This window comes from Protomyctophum parallelum (genome assembly GCF_964188405.1).
Source record: "Protomyctophum parallelum genome assembly, chromosome: 15".
Classification (NCBI taxonomy): Eukaryota; Metazoa; Chordata; class Actinopteri; order Myctophiformes; family Myctophidae; genus Protomyctophum; species Protomyctophum parallelum.
The window spans coordinates 23487283-23514144 of record NC_139710.1 but is presented as its reverse complement, the minus strand read 5'-3'; the positions used below and the strand labels follow the sequence as shown (position 1 = coordinate 23514144).

Sequence of the window (26862 nt, the reverse complement as noted above, 5' to 3'; positions counted from 1 at the left end):
TTCTCGAAACAGGGACACCTCTTGGGTGACTTCTCGATCAATCGTCCCTCTTATTTATCCGGACGACTTGTTGATTGTTGGTTCACTTTATTTTTAACCGCTTGGTACGCCAGAGAGGAGGGGGGAAAAAATGTATATCGGGCCATTTCGACGCAGATTCTTTTTAGAAAGCTTATATACGGGAGGGAGGAGGAGGCAGGGACACATTAGTATTAGGTTCATTTCATTGCTTTAATACAGATCTCGTTGGGAAAAGACGGCGCCATTCTTTTAGCCATGTTGCATTACCATTAGTTTAGTTTACTATAGACTAGTTATTATTGTATCACATACAACCTCAACCTCTAAGGGTGATTCATACTTGCCAGTCACATCAATCGGAAATAGTAGATCTACAAGCTCACAATGCACTGTGATGTGAAGCGTTATGAGCTTGTAGATCGGTTATCTTCAGTAGCAACCCGGTATAAATCAGCCACTGGAGTCCTATTGAGGCAGATAGCCAAGACTGAATACGTTATCCAGAGAGAATTCAAATGATATCCCACCCCTCCGCAAATCCACAAAACCACCACAGCCCTGGTTTATTTCCCTAAAGGCCAGTCCACACCAATGCCACTCCTTGCAACGACTTGCACCCATTATCCCCGATGGCAGTTGTAAGGAGTTGCATTGGTGTGGACTGGCATTGAAACTGTTTTGTTGCGACTAGTCGCATTGATGCAGTCTGTACTTGATAATGGGATGGGATCTGTGCATAGCTGTCCCAGATCACTGAATGTGGCATACTATTCTGATTCATTTTCTCATATAGCTTTGTTTGATTGGTGAGGCAGATGTAGATGATGTGAACCGGACACTCGTAATATGACGTGACCTTCATACTGTATGTGCTTCGAGCCTTCGACCCATCACAAAAATAATTGGAAACAAGTGGAACCAGAAATGTGTCTATACTTACTAGTACTACCTTCCGGAGAACTGTGACTGACTGCAGTGCGCTGTTGATTTTGAGTATAACTATGATGACACAGACCGGTAACTACCTTTTCTTTCTCCACTGACAAACTAAATAAAACGTAGGCTATGATAGCTAAGACTAAATATACTGACACTTTCATCAAGAAATAAAAAACTAGACCGAAATTTTAAAGAGGGACTAGTGGAGAAGAAATCCAGTAGAATTAAAAGAAAAGTCATTGTATGAGTCAGAATCGTCTCCCTCTCTCTGTGTGTGTGTGTGTGTGTGTGTGTGTGTGTGTGTGTGTGTGTGTGTGTGTAAAGCAAAGGTCCAGTGCATTGTTGCGGTGTCAGGTATTACATGATGTGGTTTCAAACACACAGCTGCAACCACCACGCCTCTTTAACAGGATCCTCCAGGACTTGCCAGATTTCAAAGTGTTGCAAGTCAGAGATTTTACGTCATGACTTTACAACCTGGGAATGTTATAACGTTTGGGGGGCTGTTGTTTCTTTTACGGCATGTCTCCGCAGGAGGCTATATAGCCGTCTGTAAGAGGGTGGTCTGTGTGTGTCTGCCTGCCTGCCTGCGTGACTGCTTGGATCTCCAGAGTGAATTGTGCAAACCGCTGGAGCGGTCAGTGGCAGGTTTATTGCGCCACATTGGGCCACAAAAAGAACCTCCACAAATCTTGGGTCTGTGGAGGATCTTTTTGTGTACTTTTCTTTCTTTCTTTTTTTTTTACGACGTCACAGATTACAGATGCTGGCCCACGGTGATTTTGCATTTATTCATTAATTTATTTCAATGTATTATTATTTATCTTTATGTATTTATGAATTGATTGATTGATTCATAAATCAATTAATGAATCAATTCATTAATTCATTCATAGATTTTATTTTGTGTCACAGGAGCTCTGGTATATATGGATTATTTATGGTTAACCTCTTACCCATTTTGGGCATGTCATTACAGATGAGAATTTGACATTTCCAATTAAAAATGTTCGACACCGATGAGTGTGTGAGATCGGCCATAGTTTTATTTCATGTCGAATAGTCTTAAGTCGGTGAAAACGTTCAGGAGGCGGTGAAAAGAAGAGCCTTTCCGTGATTGAAGGTTTTAACGAGCACGTGGGTTTCATCATCACTCAACCTTGTAAACATTGTTTAAGAGTGTGACCATGCTTACCCTGCCTCTCTGGTATTAGAAGCATCCTCACATTGTGTAAGAGTGTGACCATGCTTACCCTGCCTCTCTGGTATTAGAAGCATCCTCACATTGTGTAAGAGTGTGACCATGCTTACCCTGCCTCTCTGGTATTAGAAGCATCCTCACATTGTTTAAGAGTGTGACCATGCTTACCCTGCCTCTCTGGTATTAGAAGCGCATCCTCACATTGTGTAAGAGTGTGACCATGCTTACCCTGCCTCTCTGGTATTGGAAGCATCCTCTGGCATATATTAGTCCAAGCCTCCTTATTCTGGCCGTTATTCTGGCCGTTTTGAGATCCACTACCATAGACAATAGACAACAATAGTTGGCTATAGTGACTGGCTATAGGCTTTCACTGTCAAAATTGTTATAGATTTTACGACAGGGTGGCTCTGGATGAGAATAGCCATCCATGAGAGGGTGGGTGGGTGCTTAGGGTGTGTGCGTGGGTGTGTGTGTGCGTGCGTGTGTGCTAGGGCTGCACAATATATCGTTATCGTATCGTTATCGAGGTATGAACATGCACAATATCAGTATCGCAAAAAGGCAACTGTATCGCGATATAGATATATCGTCGACATATCGATATATCGTCCACTTCTAAAGCCAGCCCTCTGTTTTAGCCTGTGCCCCTCGGAAAATAAACCATCACTCCGTTTGTCCCTCTGTCCTGTTGTAGCCTGGCTCCAGCCCTGAATCGCTAGCCACGCCCATTAAGAAAATATGTTGCTGCACGATATATCGTATCGTACCGATATCGAGATATCTGCCATTTTCTGCCATATGTATCGTGATATGAATTATATCGTATCGTATCGATATCGAGATATCTGCCATATATATCGTGATATGAATTTTTGTCCATATCGTGCAGCCCTAGTGTGTGCCCACAGGTTTCCAGAGCTAATCACTGGGCCGATCAGCACCAAACTTGCTATATGCACATTCCCACATAGTCCAACGAAGTCTCATCAACATCACATTTTTTTTCCTATGTCTTCGCTGTCCAGCTGAAACCAGCTAACTCCATTTTCAGGTCTCTCCTCTCTCTTTGTCTCCACCAGGCTGAAAGGCATGGGGAGAGAGTATGTTTTGCTGCATGGTTTCTGGGGGTGTATGTGGTCTAATACATAAAAAATAAAATAAAAGTTGACAATCACCGTTATGTCTTATTAACATTCTGCTACGTTACTGTAACCACTTCTCTTCCAGTGGTGATCATGTGTGCAGACTGTTACTGTTACTGCGACGTTACTGTAACCACTTCTCTTCCAGTGGTGATCATGTGTGCAGACTGTTACTGTTACTGTAACGTTACTGTAACCACTTCTCTTCCAGTGGTGATCATGTGTGCAGACTGTTACTGTTACCTTACTGTAACCACTTCTCTTCCAGTGGTGATCATGTGTGCAGACTACTGTTACTGTAACGTTACTGTAACCACTTCTCTTCCAGTGGTGATCATGTGTGCAGACTGTTACTGTAACGTTACTGTAACCACTTCTCTTCCAGTGGTGATCATGTGTGCAGAAACGGACATCATACGAGAGATCATGCTGGCCGCGCACCGCCGGCGCCTCACCAACGGCTCCTATGTGTTCTTCAACATCGAACTCTTCAACTCCTCCTCTTATGGTAAAAGACATTCCACTCCTTAACAACTGTTTCATTTATTTATTCATCCACTTTTGCATGGTTAAATCGTTCCAACCTAAGACGACGTTCTCGTAGTAATCATTGGGTCTCCCTGGCTCTACGGTTCTTTCGTAAACTTAAAAACAATATGTACATTTCCAGGTGGTTCACCAATTCCATGCACTCGGTAGAGAGAACTCATTTATCAGATTCAATTGTTTTAGTGTTCAAGTTCCAATTATGTCTGCTCATTTGTTTGTTTTATCGCTTCCCATTTCAGTTGAGTTCTCTCTCCTGATTGGGTGAAATTGGTGATTTATTTTTCCTCTTTGCTAAAGAGCCAGAGGGACAGATAGAGGGGAACTGATGAGTTCTTGTCAGCAAGCAATGAATATTAGCTAGGAATTGGATTTTGATGCCTAGTATCGATGCTTTCTTTGCACGAGTGCAAAGTTCTACCTCCACGTGGAATATTTGACCTGTTCTCCTTAGATTGTCATATTCGTTTCCACCTTGAAAAAATTTAATACATTTTCGAAAAATGCAAATAGAGGTTCTACAAGCTTATGTGTCACAAAGTGACGCGTTATGAGCTGGTAGATAAAAGCTTGTAGATCTAAAAATAGAAGGGAAAAAAAGGTATTAATTTATTGATTATATCAGTAATTTCTTTGCATATTCTAAGTTATTTGTCATATCTGCCCTGTGTTCAATGGCAAAAATGCAATTAAATCCCGCAATTATTGTTGTGGCAATGAATCATCAGGAAAAATATCATGCCGGTGACAACATTAAGTTCTCCTGTTGGTTCGTAGGCAACGGTTCGTGGAAGCGAGGCGACAAGTACGACAACGATGCCAGACAGGCATACGCCGCTCTCAACACGGTCACGCTGCTCCGGACGGTCAAGCCCGAGTTTCTGAACTTCTCGGCCGAAGTGCAGAAGTCCGTCGAAAGAGCGGGACTCCACGACTGCAACGACTGTGGAAGTGTACGTAAGTTTGGGATACGTGTACGATGCGACCCAGCAGGAAACACCTGGGGAGTGTGTTTGTACAAGAACTTCCACCTCTAGACTGCATCCTCGCAAAGCGATCATGTCTTACTTTTTGTTTGTTCGTGGCGTCTGTGGTGTGCGAGGAGGGAATCGTCCTCGGATTCGGGTTCTTGGAAACGCCCCCCAGCCACTGCATTAGTTTTACTGAGGTTAGGTTTAGGTATAGTTTACTGAGGTTAGGTTTAGGTATAGTTTTACTGAGGTTAAGGTTAAGTTTAGGTATAGTTTTACTGAGGTTAAGGTTAGGGATAGGGTTAGGTTTAAGTATAGTTTTACTGAGGTTAAGGTTAGGGTTAGGGTTAGGTTTAGGTATTAGACCGTTCCTCACCCAGGAATCAGCCCAGCTCCTAATCCAGACAACAGTCTTGTCAAAACTCGACTATTGTAACTCCCTCCTTACTGGCCTACCAGCATGTGCACTTAAGCCTCTCCAGCTGATCCAAGATGCCGCAGCTCGCTAGGTCTTCAACCAGCCAAAATTCTCACATGTCTCCCCCCTGCTCCGCTCCCTCCACTGGCTCTCGGTCGCTGCCCGCACAGAATACAAAACTCTGATGCTGGCATTCAAAGCAACCAAAGGTATGGCTCCCCCTTATCTTGCAAGTATGATTGAACCCTACAAACCCTCCCGCGCACTCAGATCAGCCAACGCAGGGAAGCTGGAAGTACCCTCACTAAAAACGCCGGGACAACGCTCCACACGTCCCAAACTCTTCTCCCTTCTGGCTCCAAAACTGTGGAATGCACTTCCCATTGCAGTCAGAACTGCAGCATCACTCCCAATCTTCCGCCGTAGTCTGAAAACCCACCTTTTCAGACTCCATCATGGCCCATAGCACTTATCCTACCCCCTTAGATAGCATTTATGTAGACTTAGATAGCATTTGATACAGACTTATAGCATGTTATGTAGACAGCACTATAATTGCATTGTATATAGTCATAGCACGCCATAGTACAGATGTATAGCATAGTAGTATAGATATATAGTTTATATGTATAGTCTCATAATATAGATATTCCACTGTTACTTTCTCTGCTCTGGATTAAGAGCGTCTGCTAAATGCCTAAATTGTAAATTGGTATAGTTTTACTGAGGTTACGGTTAGGGTTAGGTTTAGGTGTAAGCTGTCAATCACAGCGCACCCTCTACGTCACTCTGTACTCAACCCGAGGACGGAACCATGCTCGCCTGTGGTGTAGGTCCAAGCATTAAAAAACAAAACACTTCCTGCACATACAAGTCCTGTTTACTGAAGGTGAGTAGTGTAAATAGCCGTTCTAGGGAAGGGAAAGGGAGACCTTTGTCATAGAAAGTGCACTCAACATCTACTTCAATACCCAGGTGCGTGGCAAACGACCGTTAAAAGAAAAGTCTGCACACCACTGTTGTATTACGCTTTCAATGTTTCGATCACCAGATCTTCATCATCAATTAATTCTTCATCATATCTTTTTTTAGTGTTCCCACGTGGGGTATTCAGTTTTCAGCTTCACCCAGGTGATGGCTCCTCAGATCATGAGGAACTGCTCGGGGGGAGCTTTATTGGCATGAGAAAACAGAACTATGTCACATTGTGTCGTTACATGTTAAACAGAGTATAAAGCTTTTTTGAAACAAAGCAGCAATCTTTTGCAGTCAATTTGGGACAAAATAGCATAATTTCTTCTCAAGCCTATACAAAAGAAAGCCTCAGAATTAAGATGTGGCTTAAAGGTAGCAGCTCTGTTTATATGCGGTCTACTTGGTACAGAGAGTAGTCCTTAGGGTGGTTGTATTCCATTAGCTAACCTTTTATTGCAACCGTTCACAAATCTTGCAGCTTCTTGCTGTTGTGTTTGCACATCGTTGTATTTCTCCCAGGTTGTTCGTAGGTTGAAACTCACTTTGGGGGGTGTGTAATCTGTGGGAAGTATGTGTCAGACACACAAAACAAGCAGCAAGCCCAGCTAGTGAGTGTCAATCAGAGCACAGCATGTTGTGTTCATGCAGGCAAAGGCTGTCAACATGTTTAGTGGGAAACGTCACAGGCTGCTTGTGTCATCATGCCATCAGGCTAATTGATTTGTCCCAGACACGCCTCGTTTGGTCCCCAAGCCAAGGGACAACAGTCCTCTAGCTCAGTGGTTCTCAAAACATGGGTCGGCGCGAAGCGACGCATTGTGAGCTCATAGATCTGTTATTTTTAGTTTGCGACTTTGCGTCCCTGGAAACGTCTAATTTATCTTTCGGGGGATCTTGAGCTAAAAGGTTTGGGAAACACCGATCTAGCTGGTACGTGGGACAGTGTGAAATGGATGGGTAAAGTGTGAATGGGGGACCTGAGAGGTGGATGTATGGCTTTTGGCTTTGTCGAAATGCTTTGCCTGCCAGCCAGCGCTGGGCAGCCATTAAGCCTTTTGTACCCCTGAGCAGCAGGAGCTGTCATGTTGGGACAAACAGCGGATGACGATTCCACCCTGCAAGGTTAATGGAGCCCAGTGGGGCCGCCGACAGGCACAGTTTGTACACAGGTTTGACTCAACTGAAAGTAGCAGTGCCACAATGTAGAAAATTAGAAGTGTAAGTGGAATTTACAATTTCCCATGAGTAAGTATTACGGCATCGAGATATTGTTGTTGTCAGACAGAAAGCTCTTATCTCCATATTTTTGTGTGTGTTTTTTCTCTCCGTAAATCAATGCCCTACTACTTGATCATACGTACTACAGCATCACACAAAAGCATCAAAAGTAGCAGGTCCACAAGCTCGGACGGTGGCGCGAAGCAACACATTTTGAGCCTGTAAAGCATGTCGTTTTTGACATATAAGGTTTCCACCTGACAGAGACCATATACTCAAAGTACCAACATAAAGGTATGCAGAATGTCCCATTTCTTTCACACCGCGACACGCTCTGAGCTCGTATAGATAAGAGTAAAATGTGCAATATTGACCTCTGAGATGTAGTGAAGTATAAAAAAATGGACATACTCAAAGTAAAGTAAAAGTTCCTCGTAGTTTGTGCTTTCCACCGCACACACAGTGGATGACGATTGGACCGTGCAAGGTTAATACGACCCCAGCGGTGAAGCTGGCGCATTTGAGCAGCTCAATTTTGTGGTAATGTTGGCTATTCATTATTTTTTACACGTTATCTCTTTACACTGTAATCCTGGGCGCTACTCTCCCTCTGCCAACCTGGGGAGAGCCCTGAAGTGAGCTCATGCTTCCTTTAATGCATGAGGAGTGAGAGGACCGCTTCTTATCACCTGACAGGGGAGAGTTTCCCCGTTAGGTATTCCAACCAGTTCCTTTCCCCTCCATGTGCCTCGGTTGACCAGGGGGAGGCAGTATAGAGACCAGGATTATTGCTTTTTTTTGTGAGGGTATACCCAAGGGGAGAACATGCAAACTCCACACAAAAAGACCCTTTAGCTATCTTGAAAACGATGCCTTTCTGGTTGTCCGTTGTTCCTAACATCTTAGTATGTTATTTAGCACACACAATTGTAACAGAATCCATTGAATTGAACGTGCACAGTGAACGTGCACAATGACAGTCAACGGACCAGCGCGTTCACGAGTTTGGCCCAGCGCTGCGATACCAAATTCGGCCACTATGTCCATTTCGCCTCAGGGTTTCCTCCGGGTGCCGTCTCTATTCCTATATACTCGCATGGCAGAGGGCCCCGCATTGCTAAAGACCCCCAGGGCAAAAAAAGCCATGTCACCATATTTGTGAGAGGCCCATATCTCTGCATGGAACCATAAGTAGCACCCTGCTGGAGGATCTCAGGCACATTGAAAAGTTAATTGAAAGTTAAAAGATCACAGATATAGCAGCAGGAGGCTGATCATTGAGGGCTTTAAAAACAAGCATTAAAAAAAGCTGCTTACTTGTCTTTGTACATTTTACCACTTCACCACCCCAGTATCTATCTTCTGGGGTGAACATTAGCTAAAAATCACACCCCTGGTGAAGTGATGTCTTACATTGTCATGTACTGCCCTAAACAAACATTAAAGGCCATAGACTTGGCTGGCAAAACATTACATCTTAACTACTCTAAACAAACATTAAAGGCCATAGTCTTGGCTGGCAAAACATTACATCTTAACTACTCTAAACAAACATTAAAGGCCATAGTCTTGGTTGGCAAAACATTACAATTCATAACTACTCTAAACAAACATTAAAGTCCATATAGACTTGGCTGGCGACGGGGAATTTATAATTAGGCTCTAAACAAATATTAAAAGTCCATAGACTTGGCTGGCAACAGGGGATTTATAATTAGGCTCTAACGCCCCTTTAGGAATAGCTGATGTAAGTCGGTAATGTTTTGCTGAAGTGATTTGGTGCAGACGGGGGGGAAACGATACAGAGATAACTCGAGTTAACTCATTTTGGGCGGGAACCCCTTTTGGTGTTAGCACTATATATGTTATGCTTTAGCTATTAATTTTATTTATTTTTAAATCGAAGAACGAATGACATGGAAACATGGCTTTTTCAGAAAATTGTCAGGATGTAGAAGACATTTTTTTTTATCTGATCTCAGGTCAAAATGGTTAAGTGGCTACTAAGCAACCCGCATTCGCTTGTTTTTGCCTCTAGCAGGACACCCCCCCGTTTTTTGGAACTTGGGTTTAGCTCCTCCCCTGTGGTTAAATATTAACATGCAGTCCCAACCAGTAGATGGGTGTGTTGCGTTACAGCACTGTTATTACTGTAGATGCATGCAGAGCACACGGCAGTGCAGCAGGACAGTACAGAACATGCGTCATACATCATCTACAAACACGCCAGGTGTGAATTATTAAGTGTGTTGTTGAAATGATTGCTCCCCTGGAACGATAGCGTGAAGCCGCATGAATAGATACAACTTTTGCAATTAGATTTACAATTAGCATTGTATTATAATTGAGCATTTACAGCTTGTTATTTATTATGTGACAGTCGATATTCCATAAACAAGGCCAGGCGCTTTGGTTTTCCCAGCACCAACTTTTGTAGTACACCCTTTATACTTAGTTGACCAGGGTCCCCCAGGGCTCTGTACTTGGTCCCCTCTTTTCCCTCTACACAAAATCTCACAAGCTCACAATGCATTGCGACGCAACTTGTAGATCTGCCATTTCTGCCGAATGTTTTCGCGGAATGTTTGCCTATTATCGCATGCCCAGACTCTAGCTTATACTGTCTGTCAAGCATAGTTCATCAAGAGATTCAGCATTTATGCAGCTTGGATTAAGCATTGATTTAAACATGCTTGTTAACAGAGGACTATACTGTACAGGTAGTACAGTCAAAGGTTATGCTAAAAGGATAACTACCCCACGGGGTCCATTGTACTCAATTCATCAGTAATACAACATATCCAATCCAATCCAACTTTATTTATATAGCACATTTAAAAACAACAGAGTTGACCAAAGTGCTTTACATAACAAACAATAAAAGTGCACAACATCGTCAAAAACATATTATAGAGATACAAATGTACACCAGGGTGGAGAAAAACAGAAACAAACAGTAAAATAAAATAAAACATACAATACAATGCAAACCATATTGGAATAAATCTAAAAGTTGAATCCTAAGGTATATCTTACAGTGAAAACGGAGGGATTTACAGTGAAACGGGAGGGGTGGAAAAGCTCCTCATAAAAAGAGATTTTGAGTGAAAAGGTCTCCTTTAGGCCATGTCGACTTTACACAATGTACCCACTCACTTACAGTAGGCCCCCTGTATACTTGTCATTAACTTGTAGATCTGCTGTTCTCGGCAAATGTTCAGCCCAGAATAGGGACGCCGGAGTTAATGTGATGTTGTAGTCAAACAGTAGAAGCTTTGAAAAGCACCCTCCCCGTCCCACGGCCTCTGGCGTGTGGCATCAACAAGCGAGTCGAGTTGTGGCTTGAAAGAAAAATAGCCTCCGGAGACAAAATTAATTGGCTGTAATTAGGCTTGTTAAGCGAAACATTATGATTCTTGTCGGGTTGTGTATGGTACATGAACCACACCTGGGAGCCTTCTGACTTGCGTAAACAGTTCTGGGAGAAAATAGCACCAGGATAGCAGGCAATTTTTGGTGTAAAAATTGTCCTGACTCTGTATATCTATCTACGTATTGTGATTTTGTTTCCTTTTTGTTTTTTTGTCTTTTAACCACTGAAGAAACCGCAAAGAAAGAACATTGAAATTGAAGTTGACTGAATGTGCCATGTTTTGGGCATACAACACAAAATTAACCTCCTATGGTACAACCCAAATCCACTGTTCTATGTGAACGGGACAGCTTGTGGCTATAATATAACATCGTGACATATTATGTCACGATGAGTAGGGATGAGGACCCAAATGGAGGCGACAGGAGGCAGAACAGGTAAACTTAGGAATATTTATTAATAAAACTCAGGAACTTACATACAAGGGCAAAAGGCAGGTAAAACTCTGGAAACATAATACAAGAACTCACGCAACAGGGAACTACGAACCAACAAGAACATAATGCAAACACAGGACTTAAATACACACAGGATAACAGGGCACAGGTGGAACCAAAATACAATCAACACTAGGATAGGCTGGGGGACTAAAAGGACACAGGTGGAAACACTGACAAAATTACAAGGTAGGATAGACAAGGTAACTAACAGTAACTAGGAAGACAGGAAACACTAGGAACAATACTACAAAATAAGATACACAAAACTAAGGCAACAACAGAGTAACAGAAAACCAAAACCAAAGAGAAACAGTCAGAATACATGAGCAAATACATATAAATGACAGAAATACATATTATAGTCCAAAATCTAAATAAGGACAGTCAATGTTCACGGTCCGAGGAGCGGACCGTGACACTATACTGTTGTCCCCACAGAGCTGTCCCCTTATCCACCACGCTGCTGGGGGTGTGGGGTGGTGGGGAGTCGGGACAAGGCCAAGGCCACACAGAATCTCCGTGGGTTGGGACTAGACGCTCGTCCGCCCGGTGACAAACGAAGAGATATCAGCACAGATCTCACATAATTGCACACATACAGTACACATCGCATGAGCCTCATTTATTTCCACCCGTGTGGGGGGGTACAAACAAAGCGCTTATAGAGCGTTCCCTTTTCAGACATTTTAATGGCCAGAGTTGAAAACTTGTGGCCACAGCGTGGATGGTGTGTGTGTGTGTGTGTGTGTGTGTGTGTGTGTGTGTGTGTGTGTGTGTGTGTGTGTGCGTGCGTGTGTGTGTGCGTGCGTGCGCAGAAAATCCTCTCTTTTGTCCGGTGGTCCCGCGGTGAGAGGCGGGCAGCGCATAACTCCCAGCAGAGAAGCATTCAAGCTGTCCACTTTGTGCTAGCCAGTAACCACAGTGACCAGTGGCAGGTCCAAACACACTGACCATGACGTAGTGATAGTGGCTGATATAATGTGCCACCAGCACGGCTCGCTCATTTTTTATCTTTTTTTTACACATTATGAATGTGCACATTGTGAAGCTTTCACATGACGTGTCGTACATTGAAATGTGAAACTATAGTTGAAGAAGATGCGGTATACGCTTGTTTAATGTTGTCAGACCCTCAAGAAGCCGAGGGAAAAGGCTGTCAATGATCTATTATATCACAACTCTTGGCATTTTAGTTTGTTTCACATATTTGTTACATCTGTCGAGGTGCCAACTTGTGCCTTGCAACTCTGTGTGGGGGTCCCCGGGGGGACACAGCCAGGGACGGACCCAGGGACGGACCCAGGGACGGACCCAGCCACACACATTGCTGTCTATAGGAGTGGTTGCACCACTCAAAAAAAGGAAAAAAAATAGAGAAAAAATGGAAAAAACTGTTGAAAAAGGAATCAAGTGGATCTCTGGCTCCACATAGAAATGAATCAAGTGGATATCTGGCTCCTCATAGAAACAAATGTGGATCTCTGGCTCCACATAGAAACGAATCAAGTGGATATCTGGCTCCACATAGAAATGAATCAAGTGGATATCTGGCTCCTCATAGAAACAAATGTGGATCTCTGGCTCCACATAGAAACGAATCAAGTGGATATCTGGCTCCACATAGAAATGAATCAAGTGGATATCTGGCTCCACATAGAAATGAATCAAGTGGATATCTGGCTCCACATAGAAATGAATCAAGTGGATATCTGGCTCCACATAGAAATGAATCAAGTGGATCTCTGGCTCCACATAGAAACGAATCAAGTGGATATCTGGCTCCACATAGAAATGAATCAAGTGGATATCTGGCTCCACATAGAAATGAATCAAGTGGATATCTGGCTCCACATATAAATGAATCAAGTGGATATCTGGCTCCACATAGAAATGAATCAAGTGGATCTCTGGCTCCACATAGAAACGAATCAAGTGGATATCTGGCTCCACATAGAAATTAATCAAGTGGATATCTGGCTCCACATAGAAACGAATCAAGTGGATATCTGGCTCCACATAGAAACAAATCAAGTGGATCTCTGGCTCCACATAGAAACGAATGTGGATCTCTAGCTCCACATAGAAACGAATGAAGTGGATCTCTGGCTCCACATAGAAACGAATGAAGTGGATCTCTGGCTCCACATAGAAACGAATGTGGATCTCTGGCTCCACATAGAAACGAATATGGATCTCTGGCTCCACATAGAAACGAATGAAGTGGATCTCTGGCTCCACATAGAAACGAATGAAGTGGATCTCTGGCTCCACATAGAAACGAATGAAGTGGATCTCTGGCTCCACATAGAAAGAATGAAGTGGATCTCTGGCTCCACATAGAAAGAATGAAGTGGATCTCTGGCTCCACATAGAAACGAATGAAGTGGATCTCTGGCTCCACATAGAAAGAATGAAGTGGATCTCTGGCTCCACATAGAAACGAATGAAGTGGATCTCTGGCTCCACATAGAAACGAATGAAGTGGATCTCTGGCTCCACATAGAAACGAATGAAGTGGATCTCTGGCTCCACATAGAAAAGAATGAAGTGGATCTCTGGCTCCACATAGAAACGAATGAAGTGGATCTCTGGCTCCACATAGAAACGAATGAAGTGGATCTCTGGCTCCACATAGACACGGTGTGGATCTCAGATTTCAGCCAGTGACGTCAGTCGCCTATGTCTGATGACGTATGACTCCAAATGCTGTTTGAGATCAGAGCACCACTGGCCTCCATTATGTGAAATTCAATATTTCTAAAAGCATAAAAGCATTGTGAAAATGAGCCCCCAAACCGGAATCGGAATTACCCCAAATAATTCCCAGCGATCAACGGCATCATAATTTTAGGGCCTACCCAATAACATCATAACATTTTAGTCTGTGTTGTATAATGTCTGATAATTATACTTGACGCGCTGTGAGCTTGTAGATCGGCTATTTTCGGAGCATGACACGGAGCAGCCAAGCATTAAAAAGACTTCTTCTGCTTGCGCTCAAGTAGGCCATACATGGCCTACTTGTGAAGTGAGTGCTGCCGTTTTGGTAGTTCTGTGCTATCGTCTTTCACAAAATTCGGCAATATGGTCGAGGGCCGTGAGAATCCCTCAGGAACTGAAGCTCACACTCATTCGTCAATAGACCTCTGGCCTTTAGATCTCCTGATGAGTAAATTGTTATGATTTGCGCATTCCCCTTTTTTGGTCATTTTTTTTTGCCCATGTCAAAGAAATCGCATTTCATGCAAATGGAGTCTGACTCTGGTTACGGGACTACAGCGTTGACAGACAACCCCTTGTATGATGATGTATGATGATAAGAGCGCCCCTCACTTCACACAAGTGTGATTTTTTTTCTTCTTTTGGGGCTTGGCCCTGTCTTATAGCTGAATATCTCCCCCCCCCCCCGCCTTTTGGCTAATTTGACCCGTAATTGGTGTAGCAGTGTCAGTGAAGATCCCTGTGATTGTTCTACTTTTGTAGGGGCAGACACGCACGCTCACACACAGACCAACGCTTTTCTAGAAGTCTGACCGACCTCTTCGGCGCCTCGCTGTAAAAAAGAAAGAAGAAAATTATCCGTCATAAATCCGGGTTACGGTTGTAAGTGCAGGGTGGGGTGGGGGTGAGCGTGTGCAAGCAGTAGCATATTTCCATATATTGTATTATATCATAGCACGTTTCCTATTAAAAGTGGTGGTCAAAGTACTCGAGTCAAAGTATAGATACTGCTGGTCAAATATTACTGAACTACAAAGTTACTCTGTCAAATTGGTAATGGAGTGGAGTAGAAAGCGCAATGTTTCTCTTTTAAAGATATTGGCGCAAAAGCAATAATCTTCCAACAAATGAATAAGTAGTAATAGCACAGATTACTCAGAAAGTTTACTTACAGTAATTAGTACAGTACTTAAGTAAATGTACTTTGTTACTGTCCACCACTGCCTATAAAACACAAAAATGTGAAACATGTCACCAAAAAGGATGGTCAGCGCAGTGCATTCTGTAAAAAAAGACTCCATTATAATATTTGTCCTGCGTGTGGATATTTTTGGAACACTGCAATCACTTTATTTAAACGATTTAAGCATTTGTTTGGAGCAGTGGAATGTCTATTCACAGAATGTGTTGCCAGTACAGTGAAAGCAAACATTTTTAACATGTGAAACCACAGGCAGTTTGCAGTATCAGCATATCTCCTTCCCAGACTTATCTCCGTGTCAGCCATGCGCTATTCTCGGCCTGTCCTCAACCATACACATTCTTAGTCGACTATTCATCATAGCAATTTGTAGACCAATCGATACGATGTAAGTTTGATGGAGGGGCTTCTTGTCGATATCGGCCAGGAGCAAGGGTGTCTATCCCATTCCCATTTCAATGCAACAGGCACAGCAGCCATATTGGAAAGAAATTGGACCTTCCTTCCGCCACAGGTCTTACCATTTATACCAATTAAGGCTCTGTTCCATTTAGTGTAGCTCAGTATTTCTCAAAAGTTTTTTTTATGTCAAGGACGCCTATAAGGCTGAGTGTACAAATGGAATGAGGCCATTTGTAGCTACACTTTACACACCCGAAAGGGGACATTTCGAACCCCCTCAAGGAACACTGAGGGGTCCCCGGACCCCACTTTGAGACCCACTGGTGTAGCCGAGCACCAGAACACTGACTCTGTTTGACTAGAATGGAACAGAGCTTTCATCATTGGATCCTATTAGGATTTTAACGATTCCGGTACCTAGGTTCCAAATGGACCCTTGCAGGTCTGTGTAACTCTCAAGAGTTATGGTGGTCCTTGAAATTAAAAAGTTTGAGAACCACTGGTATTGTAATTGTTTAGTGGCCATTACGCCCACATACCAGCTCTGACAGTGTGATAAATCCAAATGTGATCATGGAACCGATTCCTGGTTGCTCAATGTCGGATCCTCTGGTTTTACGAATGCCCCCCCCCCCCCAGTGTCTCTTTACTCTTTGCTCTCGTCCAATTGAAGATGTGTCTCGTGTTCCAGATCAACATGTTTGTGGAGGGTTTCCATGACGCTCTGCTGCTGTACGCCATCGCTCTGCACGAAGCCATGAAGAACGGATACAGCAAGAAGGACGGAGCCGAGATAACCTCACGCATGTGGAACAGAACGTTTGAGGGTAAAACTCACTGGACAGTATGGCCGCTTTCCTTTTGGACTTTAACGACTCCAGTCCCTTAACGATTCCCTCTTACAGCCCAAACAGCACCAATGATTCACCAATGCAACCATCATCCCCGATGGCAGTTGCAAGGAGTTGCATTGGTGCGTTGACCTGAAAGGACCACTTTTCAACCAATCTTCATATAACTGGTCCTCACTAATGTTCATGATAAAATACCACCATTTTTGTGGTCGTATTCTGCCCACTGCCCTCCTATGAGACACAGACTGAGTAGATTTTTTTTTTTGGTATTTTATCATGAACATTAGTGAGGACCAATTATATGAAGATACGTTGAAAAGTGCTGAAGTGGTCCTTTAAAACTGTTTTGTTGCAAAGAGTTGCTTTGGTGCAGTCAGGGCTTTAAGGTTCCGATTCCTAAACGGTTACCTTTAACTATATATATAGTTAAAGGTAACAAAGGTTTTAGTATTTAAGTATTAACGGTTCAATTGGTTCAATTAATCCCAAAATATGAATAGGGGGAAAAAACATGTGTAAACAAAGCAAACAAAAAAAACATTAATTTACACAGCACTCGTGATAGTGCTGAAGTCTAAGTCTTTGAAAAGGTTTAATCTGTAAAACAACTTTATACAATGTGTAGTGGGGGTCCCTGCTTCATCTCTCTCTCAGCTAGGGGGTCCTCTGCCTGAAATAAAGAACCCTTAGCTAAATGATATTTAGCAAAGCACAGCAGGTCACAGATATGAGACATGTCGGTCCAGGGTGGGGGGGCTCGTGCTGACGCATATGGGGCACGGGGAGCACAGGCTCCATGCTGCCAGCTCTCTACATGAAATAACAATGTTCCATTCCGCAGGAATTGTCAAGAACAGGCTTGTGTTTTCTTGTAAAAAGAAATAATATTTTAAATATGTCAGGAATTTTTGGAACATAGATACTGGGGGATGTAATTACAGTTCTTGGGCCCCGAGCCAACAAAAGCCCAAATGTGGATGAGATTTCCCTTTTGATTGGCTGAAGCCTCACTCTCTCTCTCTCTCTCTCTCTCTCACTCTCTCTCTCTCTCTCTCTCTCTCAGGGATAGCGGGTCCCGTATCCATGGACCTCAACGGGGACAGAGAGGGAGATTTCTCGGTGATGGCGATGACCAATCCTGAAGCGGGCACATATGAGGTCAGAACCAACTGCCGTCAATGTAGCCGAAGAAATGACTCCAATGTTCAGAATGATACCACAATCCACCACACCCTGGTTATAATAGTTTTCAATATATATCCTATATATATATATATATTATGGGAGGATGATTGTTATTGCTTAATAAACATGTAAATGTATAATTTTGTGGGACATATTTATGCTATAGTTGTTTATAAGGTTGTTCCACAGCCCTTGTGGATTGAAAAGACGTTGGGAGAATGAGTTGTTGGGCCAAACGGGATCATAGTAGTTTTATACACCCGGTTGCTTTTTGTTTTAGGTGGTGGCCAATTATTTCGGCGTCAACGGAAGCTTCCAGGTGCTGGGCTTCAACACGGACTGTTTCACTCTGAGGGGAAAACACAAAACTCACACGGAGATCCCCGACAAATCATGTAAATTAAACCTTTCTGCCCCCCCCTTTCTTTTCAATACGACATACACCATGGGTAGAACCTTGTATGTCCAAAACTGTTACATTAAGGAAATGGAATAATAATAATATAACCTGTGTTCCAATGGACCCGACGTAGTTATTATTTAGTCACAAGCTCTTGTTAATACGTTTGCATTGGTTCAAGAGTAAGACACACTTAACCATTCAGAAATGGCAATGCGATGCGTTGTGTGAGCTTTAAGATTGGCTATTATTTTTGATACTACCTATTATACTGTACTATATTGATCATTATATTATAAGAGGTTTATTAATAAATGCCCCTCATTTTCCAAGCAGGTGGACTCGGGGTATCAGCTGTGACTGGCATCATAGTTGGAGCCTTGCTGGGTACGGCGCTGCTTATGGCGTTTTACTTCTTCAGGTAAAAAGTGCATATTTTCTTAAAACTGCTTTTAATATCCCCCCCTTTGGTTTCCCCCCCTTTCCATTGTTATGTCCAGTGGGGATATGTTTTAAATAATCTCAGATTCTGGTCAGACTGAATAATACATAGCACATTTGCATAATAATACATCAAATCTATTTGATTGATTGATTGATTGATTGATTGATTTGTTGATTGATTGATTGATTGATTGATTGGTTGATTGATTGATTGATTAAAAAAATAATCACTCTAATTAATGGATTTTTTATTTCTATTTTGTTTAGAAAACTTTTGAATTTGTTTTTTTATTTTATGAAAGTACTAGATTTATTGTGGGGTATACATATATTGCTTTTGAAAATATTTTGTATTATAATAATTGAAAACACAATGTTGGAAACATAAATATTGTCTGCGAGACCACATGGCCCATATTTGGATCCCACTGGTTTGGGAAACAGTGCTCTTGACACAGTTTATTAATGTCTTCTCATTCCTTCCTGCAGGAAGAATTACAGGATAACCATCGAGCGCCGCACGCAACGGGAAGAGTGTGACATCGGGAAGCACCGTCAGCTTCGAGAGGACTCCATCAGATCGAACTTCTCGGCAGCGTAGAGCCCGCCGCCCTTATCGTAGGAGTCGCCCGTGAAACATTCCCGTTTTTAGGGAAGCATGAATTGAAATGTGACCAACCAAAGACTTTGCAAAAAGGCTGTTTTAAAGGAGTCATTCTATTTAAATGAAGAGCTAGTTGTTTTATATTCTTTTAAATGTCTTTTTTTTATTTTTACTTTCATAAACTCAGGAACGTTTTGTCACAGTCACAAGGACCACTCACTTGCATTTCCTCTGTACAGAAATTACCGTAATGTATGTAGTAGTGTGAGCTGCTCTACCGAATCATTTGGACAAAAATAAGATTGTATGTTAAAGGAGCACTTCACCCATTATCTTCATATAATTGGTCCTCACTCACTACGTTTATAAGATGGCACCATTTCTGGCACCATTTCACCAATGATGTCATTGGTAGTCATCAGGTTTGTGAACTGCATCCATAGCCCACAAATGAGACACAGAGGCCCCGTTTTTCCACCAACCAAGTGTTTCCACTGGAAATGAATTGTTTCAGAACCCTAAAAGTCGGTTCGGAACTGGAACCAACAACTGGCCGCTGGTTCCCGTCATGAAAGCACCAAGGTTCCAAGAATCTAGAACGGACCATTTCTACTAGAACCAAAGTTCTTTTGGTGGAAAAGGTGCCAGAGTGAGTAGACAGAAAAGTGCCATTTTATAATGACCATTGGTGAAGACCAATTTGAAAAGGGGTGAAGTGCTCCATTCATTCTTGATTTCCAGCTGTGTTTGGGGTTTGCAGAACTTATTGTAAATATTACTGCCAATGGTGAGAGCCGTTAGCTAATTCTCCAATAAGTGTAATAACAATATTCATGTGTGATTTGGTCGTTTAAATATTAATCGCTGTCATGCACAGTAAAATCTCAGGATTTCTCTGTGTGTATAGTACCATCATACTATGGGAAATAGCAGATCTACAAGCTCGCCATGCAACAGTTTGCAAACTTGTAGACCTACTATTTTTGACACAATAAATCAGGCTAAAGGCTTATCGATAGGACACGTATCAAGGCTCACACCGTCACTATTCTGTGGCGTAGTTCCGCAGAAACTGCCGATCTACAAGCTCACAAAAACTAAGAATATAGGGGTTATGTTGCATGCTTTTCATAGGATTAATGAAGAATCAAGTGCTTGAAATGCCACCTCAATTGTTGAACGTGAGCAGCTCCAAGCTTAACTTGAAGCGCAAAGTCTGTGTGGAAAATAGAGTCGTGACTCGCGGGGGCGATACTATAGTTCTCAGGGCGCTAAATTCATCTTGCGCTGGGTAGAAGATAAGGCCCCATTTCAACTGCAGATGCAGCACATGCTTGTTGGTCAGCTATGTTCAGTGCTCCAAAGTATGACTCTTTCAGAATGTGCGTGCGCTCTTCATTGTCCTTAGGAAACCCTAACCCTATGCCAGCAAAAAGGTCTGTTTCCTGCTGTCATAAGCCCAGACAGAAATTAATACATTATAAAAGGACATTCCCCTTATATGTATTTGCACTCCTTGATGTTGTTTAATTAAACATTTCAACTGCTTAATGATTTAAGATCAAACATGTTTGAAATGGCATAGATACATGACACCACTGCATTTATCTATTACAAATTCAATTCAAAGATGATTAAAAGGGATGTAAGTGATTGCTTTTTGTGTAAAACATTTTTGTTTGTTTGTTTGGTTTTGTTTTGTTAAAGCTGTATATTGTGATAGTAATCATTGCTAGAGTGGTTGTTCAGTAACAGGGGTCTCCCCCATCTCCCCAGCTGTTTAGTGAACAGAGAATAAATTTTTCAGTTGGGATACCAATTGTATCCAATCAGGAGAGATCATTCATCAAATGTGTCTGCTTAATTGTTTGTTCCACTTGTGTATCCTGTATCCGGTAACATTAGTATCCCAACTTGAAAATGTATTTTCTGTTTACTAAAAAGAGGTGGAAAGATGCGGAGACTCCTGTTACTGAACAAACACAAATAGAGTTATTTAACATGTATTTTAATTAATACAACAAATATCACTTACAGACCCTTTAACAGTCTTTGCTGGAATCATGTTCTTAGCTTGAAGAAAGTGTGAAGAATTCCACTAGTTTACCTTTATAAAGAAAGTTGATAAAAGATAATATGCAATATGCAAAGTCAAACTTCGGTATTGCACAAATTAGTTTTTGTTTGTTTTTCATGTAGAAAGCCTAGTCAAAATAAACCAGAAGTATGCTGAGTTCCATGATAACAGTTTTAACAGTATAATAGCCTTAAGAACTTAAGAAAGTGTAAATTAGAGTTATATTTATGTATTTTAGTACAACAATGGAAACTGAGAGTCACTTATTTTGTACATATTTAATTAAGGACACTTCAAATGTTAGAATTTATTATGAAATACTGTACTGTCTCTTTGTTGCATTTTGGCCTCCTAACAAATCATGTTTTGCAGATACTGGGCATCAAGTATATTTTTAAATATAGTATTACAGTATCCCCCACTGTGCTCACTTGTACATTATGCAGTTCAAAGCTTATGTCCTTATTCCTATTTTTGTGAATTTCAAAGTGTATGGTAAAGACGTCTATTGAACTATTTTCAGTGCTATGTCATCTTTTGAATGAATAACATTCATCTGTTGCTTGAGATGTGCTAGAAAAATAATCGGGTAGAAAATAATTAGTAGAAAAATATTTAACTATGAATGTACACATGTAAACAAATTGGTCCATTTGGTTAGCTACTGTTGATATTTGTGGTTAAAACTAGGGTTGTTACTATAGCGAAGTGTATTAACTAGCTAAAGGTAGATGCAAGTGTTTGTTGATAAAACAGGTAAAGTGTGTTAAAGAATAAATACCGTACATCTAATCAAATGTGGATCTGTAGCCTATAATGCATAATAAATTGGGGATCCTTCAAATTAAAGGGTTGAGAATCATTGTTCTAAATCAAAGAATTGCAATCCAAGTACAGTTGTATCTCAATTCCGTTTCTCTTAGAATTCTTTCGGATACACATACAGGTATGGCCGTGGCTAATTCTGCCATTCCTTTGCGGGGTGAAAACAACACAGCTGATTGATTGACATTTTTATTAACAGTTTGTAGAATAAGCAAAGTTTGAGGAAAGCAAATTAAGTTCAATACAAGGTTTGCTAAGAGGATAAACCCAGAAAATCACTAAAAATGGTTTACGTTGAGGTCCTCTATTTTCAATTCATCAGAACATTTAATGACATACAAATATGCAGTAGGTTACTATGCAAAAAAAGGGGATGTACACATTATATTAAAAAAAACATCTTTGTCGTAGCGCAACATAGTTGAAGTAGCCTATTGTAGTGCAGGTAATTGCAACAAACACCGCTCTTGCAAAAATGGAAAAAAGGGCTTCGTTAAGACCTGTGTGAAAAGTGGGAGCGATTGGTGCAGGCAGTGAGGAGAGGGTGCAGTACTTTAGTTAGACTAGTCATTGGTCCGACAAACGACAACCCACCTCAAACCCTGACCCGACCAGAGCCGCAAGCACGGGAGCAGGCGCTAGTCCGACATGCGTCCGCTTGTCCGGACTAATAATGTTCCGTCGGATTTACATGCGGCCCCCGCAAGGAGCAGCGGCGGTGTTTCTGACATTCAGACAGACACATTCATTCAGACTTTGAGTGAATTATAGTTTGATTATGCTATACACTTTCTGCGATTCTGCCGATAATGATCGTTTGAGACACATTGCGGTGGTCAAGCAAGGGAATCACGTGATGTTGATCCCCCTTCCCCTATTCGGTCATACTAGGTCGGACATGACGTATGTGTGGTCAGAAGAATAGGGGGTAAGTGTTTACAATGAGAAACCAGTCTGTGTTACTGGACATTGAATAACGCTGATTCAAATGGTTGTGATTTATACCTATATAGTCAGAGCACACGCGTGTGTGTGTGTGTGTGCCAGTGAGGAAACTTGGCTGGATGAGACGCGCCGGGGGCAGCAGCTAGCCACATGCATCTCATTTGCATGAAGTAAATAACGTCGACTTGGTTTATTGAGTATTCATGTGGCCGCGTGGTGCCAGGTTCGCGCCATGCGGATAGAAAACACTTAACCACGTGAAGCCTATAGCGGCACTATTCTGGGGACAACGTTTGGTGGAGATAGTACCGTTCGGCGGCGGTGCAACGGCAGATCAGCTATTTTCAGCCAAGATATTTGGTGTAGAGGGTAAACATTTGAGTCCTGGGGGACCCCCTGGTGGTCAACTAAGTATATAGGGTTTGTTTAAGTGGTCAGTCTGAGAGACAGCTTATGCAACGCAGCATGGCTAATACATGCATCTCCGACCAAAACTGTATATGTACATACTTCTATAGGCCTATATGTGTACACATTAAAGCTGCACTATTTAACTTTCCTCTTCTACCCTGGATTTGAACCTGCAGTTTCCTGCACAAGTGCTGACATTTTTTTACCATTGAGCTAATGGAGCCTATACCTGCTTGCTCTGCGGAGCATTTGGACTTTCATGTTTAGGTCATAAGTTGTGTCAGATCCCATGTGTCTAGGTGAGACATGACCTTTGACACGATCTAAATGTCTCCATAGAAGAGCAGGCCGGAGACTAAATAAAACCACAATTTACAAGTTATCATGAATCGTGTATAAGCTAAGACCGTAACAGTGGAGTATCTATGTCAACTATACATACTATACTATATTATATATTATACAATATACATGTGTACTATAAAGTGCTATGACTACATAAAATGCAATTCTAGTGCTGTCTACGTAACGAGCTATAAGTCTGTCTAAAATACTATCTAAGTCGACCTAAAATGCTATCTAAGGGGCTAGGCTAGGGCAAGTGCTACGGGCCATGGTGGAGTCTGAAGAGGTGGGTTTTCAGACTACGGCGGAAGATTGGGAGTGAGGCTGCAGTTCTGACTGTGATGGGAAGTGCATTCCATAGTTTTGGAGCCAGAAGGGAGAAGAGTTTGGGACGTGTGGAGTGTTGTCCCGGCGTTTTAAGTGAAGGTACCTCCAGCTTCCCTGCATTGGCTGATCTGAGTGCGCGGGAGGGTTTGTAGGGTACGATCATACTTGTGAGATATGGGGGAGCCATGCCTTTGGTTGCTTTGAATGCCAGCATCAGAGTTTTGTATTCTGTGCAGGCAGCGACCGGGAGCCAATGGAGGGAGCGGAGAAGGGGGGACGTGTGAGAATTTTGGCTGGTTGAAGACCAAGCGAGCTGCGGCATTTTGGATCAGTTGGAGGGGCTTAAGTGCACATGCCGGTAGGCCAGTAAGGAGTGAGTTACAATAGTCAAGTTTTGACAAGACTGTTGTCTGGATTAGGAGCTGGGCTGATTCCTGGGTGAGGAACGGTCTAATTCGTCGTATGCTATAGAGTGTAAACCACCCCAATTGTATACGTTACTTATTAATATACTTTACCATAGTATACATATTGGACAAAAAAATTAATTCTCTTATCATCATACCGTCATAATACATCATCTCATTCTGGCCAATCACAATTTGCGTCCTCACTTTTGTCTTCAATGTTTGTGTTTACACAGACCCTCAAGCCGGGCATAACATAATAACAACATTCTATAACACTAGATTCGGCCCGCTGCTCAGCCCTCACACCTGCCTCGCACGCAAATCCGACCGAGATCTCTGTATTTTTCAGTCCTCGTCCCTTTTAGGCCATATACGTATGGGCATCAGGTCATTGCCATGACAACACTATACGTCGAGGTTAGATAACACACTCCGTATAGCTGCTGTAGCTGCATTAGGAACTTATTATGGTTAATGGCTGAGTCATGGTGACATGAGCGTGATAACGTGGTCCGCCGGCCACACTGGTCCTATAGCCTGCTGGCTAATAAGCCAGACTAATATCACACAACACTGTCCGGCAGGCAATTTCTTTTGTTGCCAACGGCTGATTCGGTCTGGCTTATTAGCCAGGCTACACTGGTCCTCCCAGAAGCAAATTTTAATATAAGAAGATCTATTTCAACGGTTCTCTGTTCTGAAGTACCGTTGGTTCGACAGTGCACATTCTAACTAAGCCTATAGCCCTAAACCTATTAGCCCCCCATTGATTTAATCCAGAATCATTTGAAAACACAGTGATTATTAATTCTGATAGATGATGTTAACTAAAATGTCCATTCCTATGAATACTGTAAACATGCCCACGTCAGCTCTCTGCAAGCTATTGCACAAGCAGTACCTTTTCATCATTCACTCTCACACACACACACACACACACACACACACACACAGTCAATTGAATAGGCAACAGAAGAAGAAGAACCAATCTTGTACAGTACGTTTAAATAACATTCAATGATGGATGGATGGATGGATATTTCAAACATTATAATAAAAACAACAAAGCACACACAATAAAAAAGACTAATTGTTTGGAAGAGTTGTAGCCTAGGAATAAAGCATAAGCTTATCCGGTCCTGCTCTTTTTTCTTCTCTTTTTACATTTTCAAAATGAACTTAAATCATGTCTCAAGATTGTATTACAAAGAAAACTGTCCAGCAGTACTGAACCACCATACTGTACCATCAGTCACATACCATTTACACGTTCGTCTTCTGTGTAGGCCCATCTATTTTTAAGCCTATCTATTCCTAAACTGTTTATTAATAGCGCTGCTTTATTTTATTTCATTCGTTGAAAAACAGCTTCTTCCTTTCTTTTCTTTGTAGAAGAAAATCCAACAGTGGTGGTATATATATATATATATATATATATATATATAGTGTACACTAGTAGAGCCAGTGAAGAAGCACCGGCCGTGTCAGTGTGTGTGTGGGAGTGTGACATTCCTCATGGACACGTGAGCTACAGAGGAACATGACACTGAACCTCACTGCTGCATGACAACAACATGTTGGACTCCTGCACCTGATCGCCTACCGACCGTCCTACCTGATCAGTCAATCGGATCACTGCCCCGCCGCCTCCACCTATTCATTGCAATTAAAGTTGCACACAAGCCATAGAGTATAAAGAAGGATAGATACTAGCCCATAATAGCCCAGCCCCCCCGCTATTCATGTCAGTGGAAGTTGCTCAGTGGCGTTTTGAAGCACCCGGAAGAACCGTCTATTTCCGCATTTGCAACCGAGCGCTCAATGTTAAAGCCCAGCTGCACGGGGTTTCCCAGTCATGAATCCATGGGTCGGCCTGCAGTCCCTCCTCTTACCACTAGGGCCGAGCGTCTCAACGTTGGAGAGCCTCACTGGGGCCTTGACACAAGTGCATGAAGCACCCGCAAAGTACCTCTACTTCCTGGATTGGTGCCAATAGACTCTATTGGCACCAATCCAGGAAGTAGAGGATATGCGCGTGACATCATCATCATACCCGGAAGTTATGCGGGAACGCCTGCTTAGTGGCAAAAAAACCTACTTTCTGGCCTTGACATCTCATACATCCAAAGAGAAAAGTCGGATTGCATTAAACGACATTAAACTCACTTTGCCACTCGATTTGCCGCATTAGCGTCCCAAATGCGGAAGTCCTCCAATATCAGAGAGAGATGGCCACCGATGCCATGCGTCACACTATGAGCTTATAGATCTGGTATTTTCATTTTGAACTTGTGAAATGGGACATTCTGCACAATTACTGTAATTTTACATGTTGTAACATAGTATTTCTACATTGCCGTATTAATATGTTTACTTAAGTAAACCTAAAACATGTGAGTATGTC

At 42.2% G+C, this 26862-nt stretch overlaps 1 protein-coding gene across 2 annotated transcripts in view; it reads left to right on the top strand.

The window, feature by feature from the left end:
• The window catches only part of npr3 (natriuretic peptide receptor 3), a 34220-nt gene extending 12216 nt beyond the window's left edge, over positions 1-22004 (top strand). The window contains exons 2-8 of one of the 2 annotated variants that reach the window (XM_083783155.1): positions 3692-3814; positions 4630-4805; positions 16323-16458; positions 17549-17643; positions 17951-18065; positions 18407-18491; positions 19004-22004. In XM_083783155.1, the coding sequence (XP_083639281.1) occupies positions 3692-3814; positions 4630-4805; positions 16323-16458; positions 17549-17643; positions 17951-18065; positions 18407-18491; positions 19004-19115 (842 nt within the window). In that variant the 3' untranslated portion in view covers positions 19116-22004. Of the gene's footprint in view, positions 1-3691; positions 3815-4629; positions 4806-16322; positions 16459-17548; positions 17644-17950; positions 18066-18403; positions 18492-19003 lie in introns of both variants that reach the window. The other variant, XM_083783154.1, reaches the window with a different exon arrangement.
• The last annotated feature ends 4858 nt before the right edge of the window (positions 22005-26862 follow it).